Source organism: Hoplias malabaricus, chromosome Y, assembly GCF_029633855.1.
Source record: "Hoplias malabaricus isolate fHopMal1 chromosome Y, fHopMal1.hap1, whole genome shotgun sequence".
In the NCBI taxonomy this organism is placed as follows: domain Eukaryota; kingdom Metazoa; phylum Chordata; class Actinopteri; order Characiformes; family Erythrinidae; genus Hoplias; species Hoplias malabaricus.
The window spans coordinates 72,691,918-72,706,314 of NC_089820.1; the positions used below are offsets into that span (position 1 = coordinate 72,691,918).

The following is a 14,397-nucleotide window of genomic DNA, read 5'->3' on the forward strand; positions in this document are numbered from 1 at the left end:
AGTGGAAAGAACCAAAGTTCCAAGAATCAGGAACGGAACCGGTTCTAGAACCGGAGTTCATTTGGTTGAAAAGCGCTATGGTTGACAGTAACAAATCAATGTTTCGACTGGTTAAACAAACCTCGCGATCTGATTGGTCCAGCTAAAGCTTTCCTATTGGTCTATCAATTGGCCGTCAAAACAGAGTCTTAAATCCTCGTCTGCAAAAAGAGATTCGCACATGCAGCAAGCGAATGTGTGGATTTTTTCCACCTCATTCAAAAACTCCCACTATCACATTTGGAACCTTAAAAACGTTTGCTCTTGCACATTTTAAGCGGTTTAAGAGGTACTGATTCACACATTCACGACATTTGATTTACAAATGCAAATCTTTTTTTTTTCACATTTGTGAATTTAAATTATTATTATTGTTTTAAATTGGTGCATTCCAATACATTTGTAGATTTTAGTTTTACGTGTATGTAGTTGCTACAAAGTCCGTTATATTGGTGAGTATTGTTTTACAAACTCAAAATCTTTTTGACCCTTTTTTGACTCCATAGTTGTTGTTTTTTTATGATTATTATTTATTTATTTTTATTTATTTATTTTTTACTGTGGGAGGAAACCTACGCAGACACTGGGAGAACACACCAAACTGCTCACAGACAGTCACCCGGAGCGGGACTCAAATCAACATCCCCAGGACCCTGCAGCGACAGTACCTGCTGCACCACCATGCCGCCCTGTTTGTAATTATTAGTGCGTTATTTACTTTCCTCCTCCAAAGTTATATAGTGCAGTTTCTGACATTCTTAGCCCTAGCAACGGCAGTCTCTTCTCCCAAGTACAGCACAGTTGGCGCATCACAATGATTTTGAATCTGTAATTTATGGTAAAAATACTCCCTAGTATTGCTTATCTCATTCCCCCATCGAGCTAAACTCATATGCAAATCAATTTCCTTATAGGGCTTACATTCATACGTCATATGATCACGTGATTTTAAGGGCGCTTCAGTGCTGTGCTCTAAGAAAAACAGTCCGGGGTTCAGCACAAGCTTCGATATAAACACAAATAAATACATAACTTATTGTATTTTAAAGTCAATACCTTTATTTATCGCAGTGTGTTTCCTTGCTGTAGTGAATGGAGTTCAGTGTGAGGCGGTTGGCGGCGGACGCTGGGACTTTATTCAGCCGAGCTGTACAGGTAGGAACTCGAGGAGATTTACAGCCTATTTCTTGCTATTTTTAACCCAACTTTTACAGAAATATTTACTTTGCGAGATGTGGCTTAAGCTGGTTTTGACCATCTACTGTTAAAATTTGTTAAAGTGTCAATGAATAAGAGGACTAACTCGCAAAACAAGTTTCTTATTCTCCGTTCCACCTTAAATCAGACGGCAGATTTAACCTAAGTGCAACGACATTTAAGGTGGAAAAGAGAATTCAAACAAGACACTTAAAAACTGACAGAAGTGACAGCTCTCAGATTTAGGTTCTTATTGATATTAATACGTGCAATATCTTTTTAATCTTCACCAGGCAATGTTTAAATAATGAAGACGTCAGATACACGTTTTATTTTGAGTGTTTATTTTTAGAATTCTACGTTCCATCTTAAACTGTATCTGCTAGTACTGCGCACTTTAAGGTGGAACGGACAATTAGAATTTATCTTTTGTCTCAGATTTATGTTGTAAGTTAGTATATTTTAGTCCACATTTATTTAAAGAGAGACCCATTTACATTACCATAGAAATGAATCCTGAAAAATAATAAATATAAGTCTGCCATAAAAAAGTTTAACAAATAGTAAAAAAAACCAAACAGATAAAAGGCAACAAATAAAATCATTTTTTATTATTTGAGAATGTCCTTTTATTTGTCCAGTTCACTGAGGAGAAGCTCGGCCAGGCCGAGAGAACCGAGCTTGATGCTCACCTGGAGAACCTGCTCGGCCGAGCCGACACCACTAAACACTGGACAGAGAAAATCATGAGACAGACAGAGGTGTTGCTGCAGCCAAATCCCAGTAAGAGCATCATCAGATTTAAACATGCTGTGGCTGTATAATGCAGCCTAATAATAAAAAATAATGGGGGTAACAGGGCAGTAAATATTGATGAGCAGAGCTTTGGTAGAATTGACTGAACAGACTGGTTCAGATGATGTTTCTGTCCTATTGAAGAAGGTGAGTATTACAGCAGGTGTGTGAGCAGCTAAATCTGATTATATTCCCAATCAGAAACTGTAAGTGAGGTCTCTGTTGGCTGGCTCTGATTGGTCCAAAATTAATTTCTTAACAGTTTTAATACAGGTGCATCTCAATAAATTAGAATATCATCAAAATATTGATTTATTTCAGTAATTATTAATTAATTAATATTGAAATAAATTAATTAATTCAAAAAGTGAAACTCATAGATACATTACTCATATATACATAGATACTTTACAAACAGAGTGATCAATTTCAAGCGTTTATTTATTTTAATGTTGATGATTATGGCTACTGCCAATGAAAACCCAAAAGTCACAGAAAACCTGCAAAGGTTTCCTAAGCCTTTAAAATGGTCCCTTTGTCTGGTTCAGTAGGATACCCATTCATGGGGAAGACCTCTGACATTGTCATCCTCATGCTTTATCCAAGCATTTCAATTAAAAGTTGAGTGGAAGGAAAATGTTTGGCAGAAAAAGGTGCTTAAGGAACAGGGATAATGACAGCCTTGAAAGGATGGTCAAGAAAAGGCCATTCAAAAAGGACTGCTGTTGAACTCTCTGCTTCAAGAGCCACGGCACACAGATGTATCCAGGACATGGGCAGAGACAGTGCCAGAAGCATCTTACCTGGGCCAAGGAGAAAAAGGACTGGACTGTTACTCAGTGTCCAAAGTCTTGTTTTCAGATGAAAGTAAATTTTGCATTCAATTTGGAAATCAAGGTCCCAGAGTCTGGAGGAAGAGTGGAGAGGCACACAATCCAAGGTACTTGAGGTCTAGTGTGTTTCTACACTCAGTGATATATGGTTTGGGGATCTGTCATCTACTGGTGTTGGTCAACTGTGTTATATCAAGTCCACAGTCAGCGCAGCCATCTACCAGGATATTTTAGAGCACTTCATGCTTTTCTCTGCAAGCTGTATGGAGATGGGGATTTTCCAGCAGGACTTGGCACCTGTCCACACTGCCAGAAGTTCCAATACTTGGTTTAAAATCCACAGTATCACTGCTTGATTGGCCAGCAAACTCGCCTATTTGATAGACCTAATCCTTATAAAGAATCTATGGGGTAATGTCAAGAGGAAGATGAGAGACACCAGACCCAAAAATGCAGACGAGATGAAGGTCTCTATCAAAGCAACCTTGGCTTTCATAACACCTCAGCAGTGCCACAGACTGATTGCTGCCACACCGCATTGATGCAGTAATTCATGCAAAAGGAGCCCTGACCAAGTATTGAGTGCATATATGGTACATATTTTCAGTTGACCAGCATTCCTGTATTAAAAATCGTATTTTTAATTTTTACATTTTCTGAGATAATGACTTTTGGGTTTTCATTGGCTGTAATCATTAACAGTAAAAGAAATAAACACTTGAAATGGATCACTTTGTTTGCAATGAATCTATACGAGTTTAACTTTTTGAATTGAATTACTAAAATAAAAAAACTTTTTAATGATATTCTAATTTATTTAGATGCACCTGTATGTTATTACTATGGCTGTTAATTAAGAGTACAATAACTCTTAATTTCATACATCTGAATCATGTTTGTTAAAATCTATGGGTTTCTACACATTTAAAAAGACCATTGCATCTTAAGGTCATATACAGATTTGCTCTGTTTTAACAGTGTGTCTCTGGTTGTGTTTACTCCGCTAAAACACTAAGCTCTTTTATGCAGATCTTTCTAATTTGTCTGAACATGATCAGGGTACTATCTCCACACTGTGATACTGATCAAAGCTTGAGGTTGAAGTCTTGTTTATCATTCCTGATCTGCATTCTCGCTGTGCTCTAGCTGTTGTGTCTAATGAGTAAAAGGCTGCCTGCTGCCTCATGTGACTGTAATTGAATTTGTGTGATTTGGCAGATGTCCGGATGGAGGAGTTTCTTTATGAAAAGCTTGACAGAAAAGTCCCCACGCGAGCAAATAATCACGAGCTGCTGGGGGAGAGTCTGATTGATGCCGGACACGAGTTTGGTCCTGGAACAGCATATGGTGAGACAAGGACAGCCATGTTTAACAGACCACAATATGAAATAAATGTTGATTGTTTATTTGATTTTATTAATTTATTGTCTTATTCATTAAACCTTTGAAACAAACAAACAAAAAATAGAAACAGAATGATAACAAATGTTATTCTTAATAATAGACATATAATGTATATTTCTGTAGCTTAAGTTTATCAACAGCCTACCAGAAAAAGCGTGTGCATCAGTTGAACATTGAAAAATGCTCTGTCACCCCCTAATTCTCCTATTGTGTTTTTACACTCGGTCAGAGTGATTGTGTGGATTATATAAACATTATAATATTTTGTTCCTACATTTAATATTGACTGTCTATTTCTGGGGTGGCAGGTATTGTCGCTGTCACACAACTCTAGGAACCTGTAGTTGTGGGTTCAAGTCCTACTCCGGGTGACTGTCTGTGAGGAGGTGGATGTGTTACCCCATGTCCATGTGGGTTTTCTTCGGGTGCTTAGGTTTCCTCCTACAGTCCAAAAACATATCTGAGGAGGGTGTTGGCTACTTAAAAGTGTCCATAGGTGTGAGTGAATGTGTGAGTGTATGCGAATGTGAGGAATGGCGCCCCCTCCAGGGTGTGTTCTCACCTTTTACCCAGTGTTTCCGGGTAGGCTCCGGACCCACCGCAACCCTGTACTGGATACGTGGCTACAGACAATGAATGAATGTCTATATCTGACAGCAGGTAAATTCTAAGGTTTGTGATTAATTTGAGGAGTTTTATGAGGCCAGATATAGAGTAGAACAGGTTATCATTGGTTTATCATTGGATGTGTGGTGTTTTCTAAAACACAAAGCAGCACACTAGTGTGCCTAACAATGATTATGTTCTGTTCTGACACAGTCCACTCCCAGTCCAGCTGCTGAAATGTTTGTGTGGGCAGAGCTAAACAAATAAAACGGAATCAGAAGCTTTTAGCCTTGGTAATATTTATCGACTTCCCTCTTTTGACTTGTAGGTAGTGCTCTGATTAAATGTGGAGAGACAGAGAAGCAGCTGGGCAGCGCTGAGAAAGAGTTCATCCACAGCTCCGCCATCAACTTCCTCACTCCTTTCAGGAACTTCATTGAAGGAGATTACAGAACCATCTCTGTACGTCTGTGGAGGAAGTGTTGGAGCGCTGCTCTGTTTTATTACCCACAATAAACTTGCAGAAGTGAGGGATATAAAAAGCACTGAGCCAAAGAAAACAAAGCAGAAGATAAAGGCACATTCTCTCAGAGGAAGTTCTGAAATATAAACTTTAGATCCAGGGTTAAGTAGTATGGATTAAGTTTTATTTGTTATTGATCACTTGTGGGAGAATACGCTTTTCCCACAAACATTTGTACTCCTATTTTTCTGTGGATGTATGGTTATTAAATTTATTTATGAAGAAGCTTATTATTGAAGAAGCTTTTAGCTCTGAAGTTACACAAAAGACAATAAAAAGCCGGTGCTTTTATTAAAATGCTAAATTATATTAAGTTATTTATAATATTTATATCTTGTGTTGCATTAAAATACAAATATTTTGCAGAAAGAGCGAAAGCTACTGCAGATTAAGCGTCTGGACCTGGACGCAGCTAAGACCAGGCTGAAGAAGGCCAGAGTAGCCGATGCTCGATCAGCTGTAAGTACTTATACTTCAGATATTTCAAATACCTGGTTTCCACAGCAGTTAAACACAGGCCAGTATCATCTGACTGTGTAGCAAGCAGAGCAGGTAGCTCAGATACAGTCACCACAGCAGTAAATATCTTAAACATACTCTGCAAATCTGTAAGTTAATCGAAATACATTGCAGAAGAATATGGTTAGATTTAATATAGTATTAACTTCTGAAGATTCAGGTGTGGTAATTCTGTAGTGGGTGTCATGTCCACATAAGGTGTTCCAGGTCTGAGCTGGATGCCCATAAAAGGTGTTCCAGGTCTCCGTCTATCAATCGAGTTCCTGCTCCATAAAGCGAGTCCACCACACAGTTCTCTAGGCTGATTGGGCTAACAGAGATGGAGATTTGTTCCCACAGTGATGTTCAGCATAGGTTTGTTTTTTTGGTTTTTTTTTGCTGCTTATTGTCTGCTTTTCTCTCCTGTTGCTGCGCTCTGTCCTTCAGGAGCTAAACTCCAGTCCTCTGCTGGGAGAGGAGTATGTGGCTCACTTTTCTTACTTTTTCAGCTTCTTGCATGTGAAGTGGCTGAAGGTTTGTCTTTAATGTGTTTAAAACTCCAGCCTTCTCTCGCCCTGAGCACATTATTATTATAATTATAATTATTATTATTATTATTTGCTCAGAATAGGAATACTCTCCCTGTCCAAAAAACAAAAGGACCACTATGAAAAGCATAACTCTTGGTCTAATATAAGTTTGTCTTTATTCTGAGTAATTTATTCACTGCAAAAGAATGTTTGCTTAAAGATCTTATTCATTGGTACATAATTTTACTTAGTTTTAAGCAAAAAAAAAAAAATCATCTGGCAGTGGAATAAGGCATGTTCACTGGTTTAAATAATTTTAAATCCCCCTCCAGCTTCAGTTAAACCCCAAAAACCTAATACCTGTTAATTAAAGTCACATAATTAGAAATTATTTATTTTTCCCAGTTAAAAAGAAAGACTTTAATGCCTCAAAAGTTGCATAGACACTGTGTGGAGGAGGTATAATGTCCAGGGGTTCCTGAAGTGAGTTTAATATTTGACCTGTTTGTCCTCCGTCCTCCTCCCTCATCAAGAAAACCACAGGTTGAATTACCGGCTGTTCTTCACCAATCTCAGCACTCGGGTCATTTTAGTCCCGTCCAGATTCAGACCTCTGGGATTTTCTGTTTTTATAAAACAAACACAGGTTTGAGAGCCTACGAATGAAACACGAGCACACACACGTTTACAAGAATGCACACTAGGTTACACTGGAAGGGGAGTTTTAATGCAACTAAAACCTTGTAGAGGCGATTAATCTAACACTCAGACAATGCTCTGAAAATGATTTATTAGAGATACAGACTGGGTTTAAGGTGATTTCCTGAAGGGAGATTGTGTTTAAAGGGCTTGGAGAGAACGCAGATTTCTGTGTCGTGACATATCTGTAGATGTTCGGTATTAATCTGTTTTTATTAGTAGAATTTTATAAAGGATATTGTCATGTAATAACTTCATCTTGTAAAAATTGAAATACCCCATGAAAACATATTTAATATAAAGTTCTATAATAAATAAAAATTAATATATACCAGAGAGATAAAATGTGAGACCAAAGAGAAGGCAGAAGTGTCAGAATTTGTAGACGGTAGATAAAGCAGAAAGCAGAAGAGAGACAGAGGGAGAGAAAAGAGAAAGCAGAAGAGAGACAGAGGGAGAGAAAAGAGAAAGCAGAAGACACACGGTGAGTGTCTTCTGTTTCCCTGTGATATTGCTGTGTCTGGCTGACAGTCTGAGCCCTTTTAAGCAAACGTTCAGGTATGCCATTTTGTTTCCAAATCTAGAAATAATAAGTGTGGGGACACCTATAGCCCCATTCACAAATGACATCTCAACCAAGGGTTAAATGGTAGTGGCCTTGGGCTTTTTTTCCCCAAACACTGATATTTCCACGACTCTTGTATTCATGTGATTAGGCTTTAGTAACGGAATTTACTTCACACTGACCAGAGGAGATGGTCATTTGTGACCCCAAACTTTGGTTTGTTTTGTTGTGTGTGCTTGTCTCCTCCTCTTACTGTGGATAAGCCGTGGATTATTGACTCTCTTCTGATGAGAGAATAAAAGAGATTGTGTTTCTGTGTTTTTAAAATCAAAATCTGATCATTTATCTGTCGTTGTTTCTAAATGCCGACCAGATTTGGGCTGAGGAGGTTCACCAGGTAAGAGTGACATAAGATTGACATACCTGTGGAATGTGAGTGTCCTAAGAGTGGGAAAGATTGAACTTTGGTTACTCTTATTCCAGTCTTATGTCCATCAGGAATGAGCGACATAAGTGGAATATGAGTGACATAAATTAAATGAGAGTGAAATATAAAGCAGCATTAGTAACACAAGGGTGTTGTGCAAGTGTAATTAATTATGTCCCATATGCTGTATGTTTTTCTCAGGCAGAGATGGAGTTGAGGATAGCGCAGAGTGAGTTTGATCGCCAGGCTGAGATCACCAGGCTCTTACTGGAGGGAATCAGCAGCACTCACGTAATACACTCCCTCTCTTTACAACAGGGGTTTCAGTCGTGGATCACATCCCTTAAAAATTACACCTCATTATATTTCCTCTGACATATGTTTACTTTATCATGGTTTATCAGAAAAGTGCCTATGAAAGAGATGAGACAGGTAGTGTAATGTTACACTGAGGAGAGGCATGCAAGTTTAAGTATTTATTATTGTAAGGTTTCAAAGTTTGTAATGTGTTAATGTGAAGTTTTTAAAGGAGTTCACGTATCTTCAAAGCTTGTCCTTCTTAATTGTTCACCGTTTACCTTCCTGATTTTCAGATACTGCCAGAGACTAAGTTTTAGTTTGTTTTATAAAAACAATTATTATGTATTTTTTGTGTTTAGGCTCATCACCTGCGCTGTCTGAATGACTTTGTTGATGCTCAGGCATCATATTATGCTCAGTGTTATCAGTACATGGTCAATCTGCAGAAACAGCTCGGCAGGTGAGTCTCAGAATCTTGCAGAGAAACTGATAGCATAGTTGTTTTCTCGCTCTCGCTCGCTCTCTCATCTATGATCTATGAAGGATCTATATAGGGATTGTACTCAAAAGCCTTTAAGATCATAATGCATTTACAACATCCAATGAACTCACAATTTGAACAGCTGCCATCAGGCAGACAGTATAGTATGCCAAGAGCTAGTAGAAAAATTAGGAAATCATTTTTACCAAATGCTGTTGAGATTCTCTTGAGAACGCCCCCCACCCCTTCTACTTTTTGTATATGGGTGTGGATGTTATGTTATTTGTGTTTTTATGCCATGAGTGATTGAAGATGAATTTCCACATTTCCACATCTATTCTATTCTCATTTATAAACAGCATCTAAATTTAGCAAAACATTAAATCAGCCAAACAGTTGAAATGCTTCAGAGACAGTAAATTAAATTAGTACTTGTTGGTCTCCTCAAAATGTGTTGAGCTGATGTAGGCCCCTAGGAATCTAGTCTGCTCTCCTGATTTAAAACTGATTCATTTTGTGTCCTTCAGCTTGCCGTCCATATTTTGCTCCAATAATAATGCTCCCGCAGCGAGTTCCTCTGCAAGTATCTCCATAGCTCCACCCACTCTGACCCCGGCGATGACCCCTGCACTGACTCAGGGGCAGGCGTCTCCGAGTCTGAATGAGCTCCGCGGGTCGACGGGTCCTCGACGAGCTCGGGTTCTGTATGACTACGATGCAGCCAGCAGCTCAGAACTCTCTCTGCTCGCAGATGAGGTGAGGGACATTCTATAATAGTAACATTTAATGAGTTTCTCTATTAGTTTTCCATGTGTTTAGCCCATGTTTATAGATTACAATGAACTGCTGAAGGCCAGAGACCACAATTAACACATACCTACTGTCACATCAGCTGCAACAAATTGTGATCAGCCACCTGTAATGTCACTTGGGGTAGTTTAATGCTTTCAATCTTCATTTCTCTTTTAACTGCCTCTATACATGTGCACCGACGCCTCCTGCAGGACAGGAGAGGATGAAGCAGTAGTTGTGAGATACACAGCCATTATTTGTGCGCCACGCTGCTGAGAACATTAATGAAACGTAGGTAGAAACTAAAATCTTAAGGTGGGGGACAGAGCATCTCTGTCAGAGGACAAACAGTCAGACCTTTAGGTTACTAATGTAACCCCTGTTCTCTGATAGCAAGAGTCAGGTATCTCACTGTGGGATACGCCTCCCTACGTTGTCCTCAGAAGCTCCTATATTACTACGCCAGCCCCTCTTGGCTGGTAGCCTTGACATGGGTTTTCCTCTCCTCCCTATTTAACAACCACCCCCATGTCACTCGGTTATTCAAAATGAGCACACCTCTTCCTGGCTTCAAGCAAGGAGGGTGTTCTGTTGAGAACTGGGGTTACATTAGTAATCTAAAGTTCTCAAGCATCTCAAGTTTTGGTATCTCACTGTTATATTCCAACTCCCGAATTGCCAGACATGCTAATTTCAAAAGCCAACCCTGTTCTGTATTTAGTCCTTCAGCAGGCTACTCTCTCAATGGAGGATGCCGCCTCTTAGACAAGCCTACACTTGTATACACTTGAGTACTGTATGAGCCAAAATAGGCGCAGCGACATCCAATATAAGTTTCTATAAATTTCCAAATCTAATGAAAAATCCCATGACGGGCCAAGTGGCTTAGACACTGGACGAAGCCTACGGGCACCCCTCATACAGTGACATACCAGTGGGTGCTGACCCACTGTCGTGCCATCAGATACCACATGAACAGATGATATGGTGGCCAAATATACCTTAAGAGTGGAGAAGGCTTTTCCCTTCTCCAAGAAATCCTGTAAAAAGTATAAAATCTGGAACTAAGCATTGAAAAAGTACCACCTGTGATTTAACACACCATCCCTTAAAATCCCTCCATTTATACTCACAGAGGGTTAGAGTAGAAGAGGCCCTGGCACTCTGAATGCTTTTTATTGTATTATCAGGCAAGCCTGTAGTTGTTAAATTGGACCTTTCACAGGCCAAGCCCAAAGAGCCAGACGCCCCATAAAATTTCTTGCGACAGCAGATCCCTGCCTTAAAGATGAGCTCTCTGAAGTGAGAAGAGGTTTGTGGTGGGTTGTTAAATAGGGAGGAGAGCAGGCTCCTCCCCAACACCCATGTCAAGGTTGCCAGCCAATGGGGCCCTGGCGTAATGATAATAGCAGATTCTGAGGACTATGCAGAGAGGCATACCCCATTATGAAATACCAAAACGAATGCTTGAAAGAGAACTGGTCATTTCGTTTTTTCATATCTTTGCTACTTAAAGGAGTAATCCTAAGGACGTTTCCTCGCCATTTGCTGCTCTCCTATCGGATTTACACTGGAAAATGGTCTAATGTGTTTGTGATTAAATAAACAAAGAGTCTTGGTGCGATATGCTAGGCTTTCTCTCGCTCTCATGGCATCTGAAGTTTTGTTTTAAGACGGTGGAGAGAACTCCAAATGTTGAAAAGCACAAACCAAGTTGAGGATGTTACTCTATTCCTGCTCCATATGTGCGTAATATTGACTTATTTTTACTGTTTTGAATCCCTTAAGTTGGAAATGTCTCAACTCAGGAGACGGCTAACTGCATTACTGAAAGTGCTACAAAACTAAACAACTCGAGTTACAAATGAGTTTCTGTGATAATTCAAACAGTGTGTGATAATTCAGACCAGTTAAAATGTTAAAGTTCAGCCATACACAAACAGTCGTTTTTCTCCTCAAACTCACCATTCCACAGTGCTTAGAACTGCGTTTCCCCACCATCATAGACAGACAGAAAATCTCAGTTCTATTTTGTGGCTTTTTGCTCTGTCACCGTGTTGCTTACCACCTGCCATCAAATCACAGCTTCAGTTAGTGTAACTGTTTTATTATAGGAAGAAAAAGACCTTCTCCAAGAAATCCTGTAAAAAGGATAAAATCTGAAACCAAGCATTGAAAAAGCACCACCTGTGATTTAGCACACTTCCTTTTCCTTTATAATCCCTCCATTTATACTCTTATCACAGGAAGACAAATCACTTGAGGAAACATGGACTCTTTTAAAGGAGTGTTTATACTTAATAGTTTGGTTCCCTTGGTCTGGACCAAACAAGAATATGATTCGTTGTTACTTTTTAGGCTTGGTTTCCTTGGCACTCACACTGACACATTTATAGTCTAAATAGAATAGTTTAAGAATAAGTAAATAAGGAGAATTATTTTGCAGTGAAGCTGTTGTCAGAAAAGGGCTCCACCTATAGGATTGTGTGTGATAGCTGATGGTATTTTTAACAAACAGAAATACAGCGAGAGATTGTAAAATGCATAATGTATCAAGGAGACAAAGCAGCGCCAGAAATGTCTCCGCTGTGCAGACCAAAGAAGGTCTGCTGTTCTCTCGCCATACATTTACTCTCACAGCCTCTATCTTCACATCCTGTTTGTTTTGATGTCCTTGATTCATAATGTGTTCACACCTGAAACAAACCACATTAAAGTTAGTTTAGAACCCTCCACTTGTTTAGTACACACCAGAGTTAGAAAGGCAGCGCTCACACATACTCTAATGCACTTATTGAGCAACTGCAGAAGGGGTCACTTTAATCCAGTCAAAGCTGAAAGGTATAAATACACCTCAGTAAGCTGTTCCTAAGTTTCATGTCATTGGTTTAAATGAAATGCTGCTTGAGTGTAACATGTCTTTCTGTTTCCAGGTAATCACAGTGAGCAGTGTCCCGGGGATGGATTCTGATTGGTTGATGGGCGAGCGAGGCCATCAGAAAGGAAAAGTGCCAATTACATACCTGGAGCTTCTTAACTGAGAATATCTCTCTCTCAAACACACACACACACACACACACACGCATACACACACGCATATATATCACACACTCCAGATGTGACTTTAATGAGAACATGGGTCCTGGGGGATGTTTCAAACTCAGAAATTTCTCTGCAGTTTAACAAAGAGATCAGGACCATCACAGGGATTATTTATTAAAGTGCAGCTCACATGAGATGAAAAACAAAACTAGATTTAGCTCCACAGGGTCACTCACATAATGGCAACAATTTTTAAAACATAATTTAGTACAGAATACCTGACACACACAGGCCCCTAGGTGTCAGTGTAACTGCTGTTTAGGAAAGTGAAACTTCAGCTAAGAAAATGTGACCACACAGTTACTGTTTTACTGAGAATTTGTTTTTGAAACATCCCCTTTTGAAACGTTGTAATCTGTGTTTGATCTACCGCAAACTATAAAGCAATACCAAAACACACTGCCCTTATTAAAATCTATGTGCCTCACTGTGAAAATGACCTCTTAATAAATCTAACTATTTTAAATCCAGTCAGTGTCTAACATTTCTCCTGCTGAGAGCACTGTGAGGATGTTAGAATACTCAATTGTTTCCTTATGTATTTTTAATTTGATTGGATTCATTCACTCTTTACACCTGTGGTCTCCTGGTGATCAGAGCAACACTTAGACCAGGGCTGAGATGTCCTGTTGTAAGTGACTTTATCTTTTGAGAAAGTGTTTTATTCTAAAGGCAGATAGTTTGCGTCTTGGTTCAGTAAATTATATAAAATGAAATAAATTATCTGCCAAAAAAATGTTTTCTCTAAAGATATAATCACTTAAAAGTAAAAAAAAAACAAAAAAACAAAAAAAAAAAACAACTCATCTTTTATTTGATCATTTTCTCACAGCACTCTCGGAGAGAGACAGGATTTAAGACTTTATTTTAATAAGAGGTCATATTTGGAGTTCTCCATCTCCAGCCATTGAAACTGTAAGTGAATTTACAGTTAAATCTTATTTCTTTTTTTTCCTCATGTGCCAACGAGGGATTTTAATTACTAAATCCTATTAAACTAACTGAGACTGCCATAATGTGCTGTAATGCTTTAATAAATGTTATATTGACTGATATTATTGATCTGGTAGTGATTGCTCTGCTCCAGGGAAACATGAGATTTTCCTCAGAGACAAATTTAAGGAAATAAATGGAATGGAAAAAAGTATGTGGACACCTGCTTGTCCCTTCTTCAGAAATTAAGGGTATAATTATACACCACACTGCTGTCCTCAAAGCCAATATTACACAAGCACAGAGCACCACTTAGTCTAAATCTTACACTAGACAGCTTTCTGTGTATAGGCTTTTAGCCATGTATTCCCAGTGAAATTATCCAGTGTGTGTGTGTCCACAAGGAAGAAAAGTTCCCAGAATGTCATATATTCCTAGTATGGACCACCAGCAGTGTAATCATTACATTTTAAAGTGGAGATATGTTTTAAGGTTGGGTTTTGTTTATGGGGTGAGGGATAAGTGTCCACAAAATCAATAGAAAGCTATGTAATGTTCCAATGATTCACTGATATAGGATTTTTTTTTGTATGGCTAAATCATATGTCCCTTATTTGTAAATGAGTGATTTGAATATATGTCAAGGTGTTCACCTCGTCTTGTTTTGCTGGTG

At 38.8% G+C, this 14,397-nt stretch overlaps 1 protein-coding gene across 4 annotated transcripts; it reads left to right on the forward strand.

Annotated features, from left to right (window-relative positions):
• The first annotated feature begins 605 nt into the window (after positions 1–605).
• LOC136679586 (endophilin-B1-like) lies at positions 606–14,370 on the forward strand. 4 transcript variants are annotated; one of them, XM_066658204.1, is made up of 10 exons: positions 606–744; positions 1,129–1,194; positions 1,878–2,019; positions 4,083–4,211; positions 5,203–5,336; positions 5,764–5,856; positions 8,318–8,407; positions 8,776–8,876; positions 9,425–9,653; positions 12,623–14,370. In XM_066658204.1, exons 2-10 carry the CDS (start codon positions 1,132–1,134, stop codon positions 12,728–12,730), a joined length of 1,089 nt encoding a protein of 362 aa, XP_066514301.1. In that variant the 5' UTR covers positions 606–744; positions 1,129–1,131; the 3' UTR covers positions 12,731–14,370. The 4 variants fall into 4 exon arrangements, with proteins under 4 accessions (XP_066514301.1, XP_066514302.1, XP_066514300.1 ...); XM_066658205.1 differs by having other exon boundaries at positions 717–734; XM_066658206.1 differs by lacking the exon at positions 606–744 and adding an exon at positions 6,343–6,429.
• Positions 14,371–14,397: the final 27 nt, after the last annotated feature.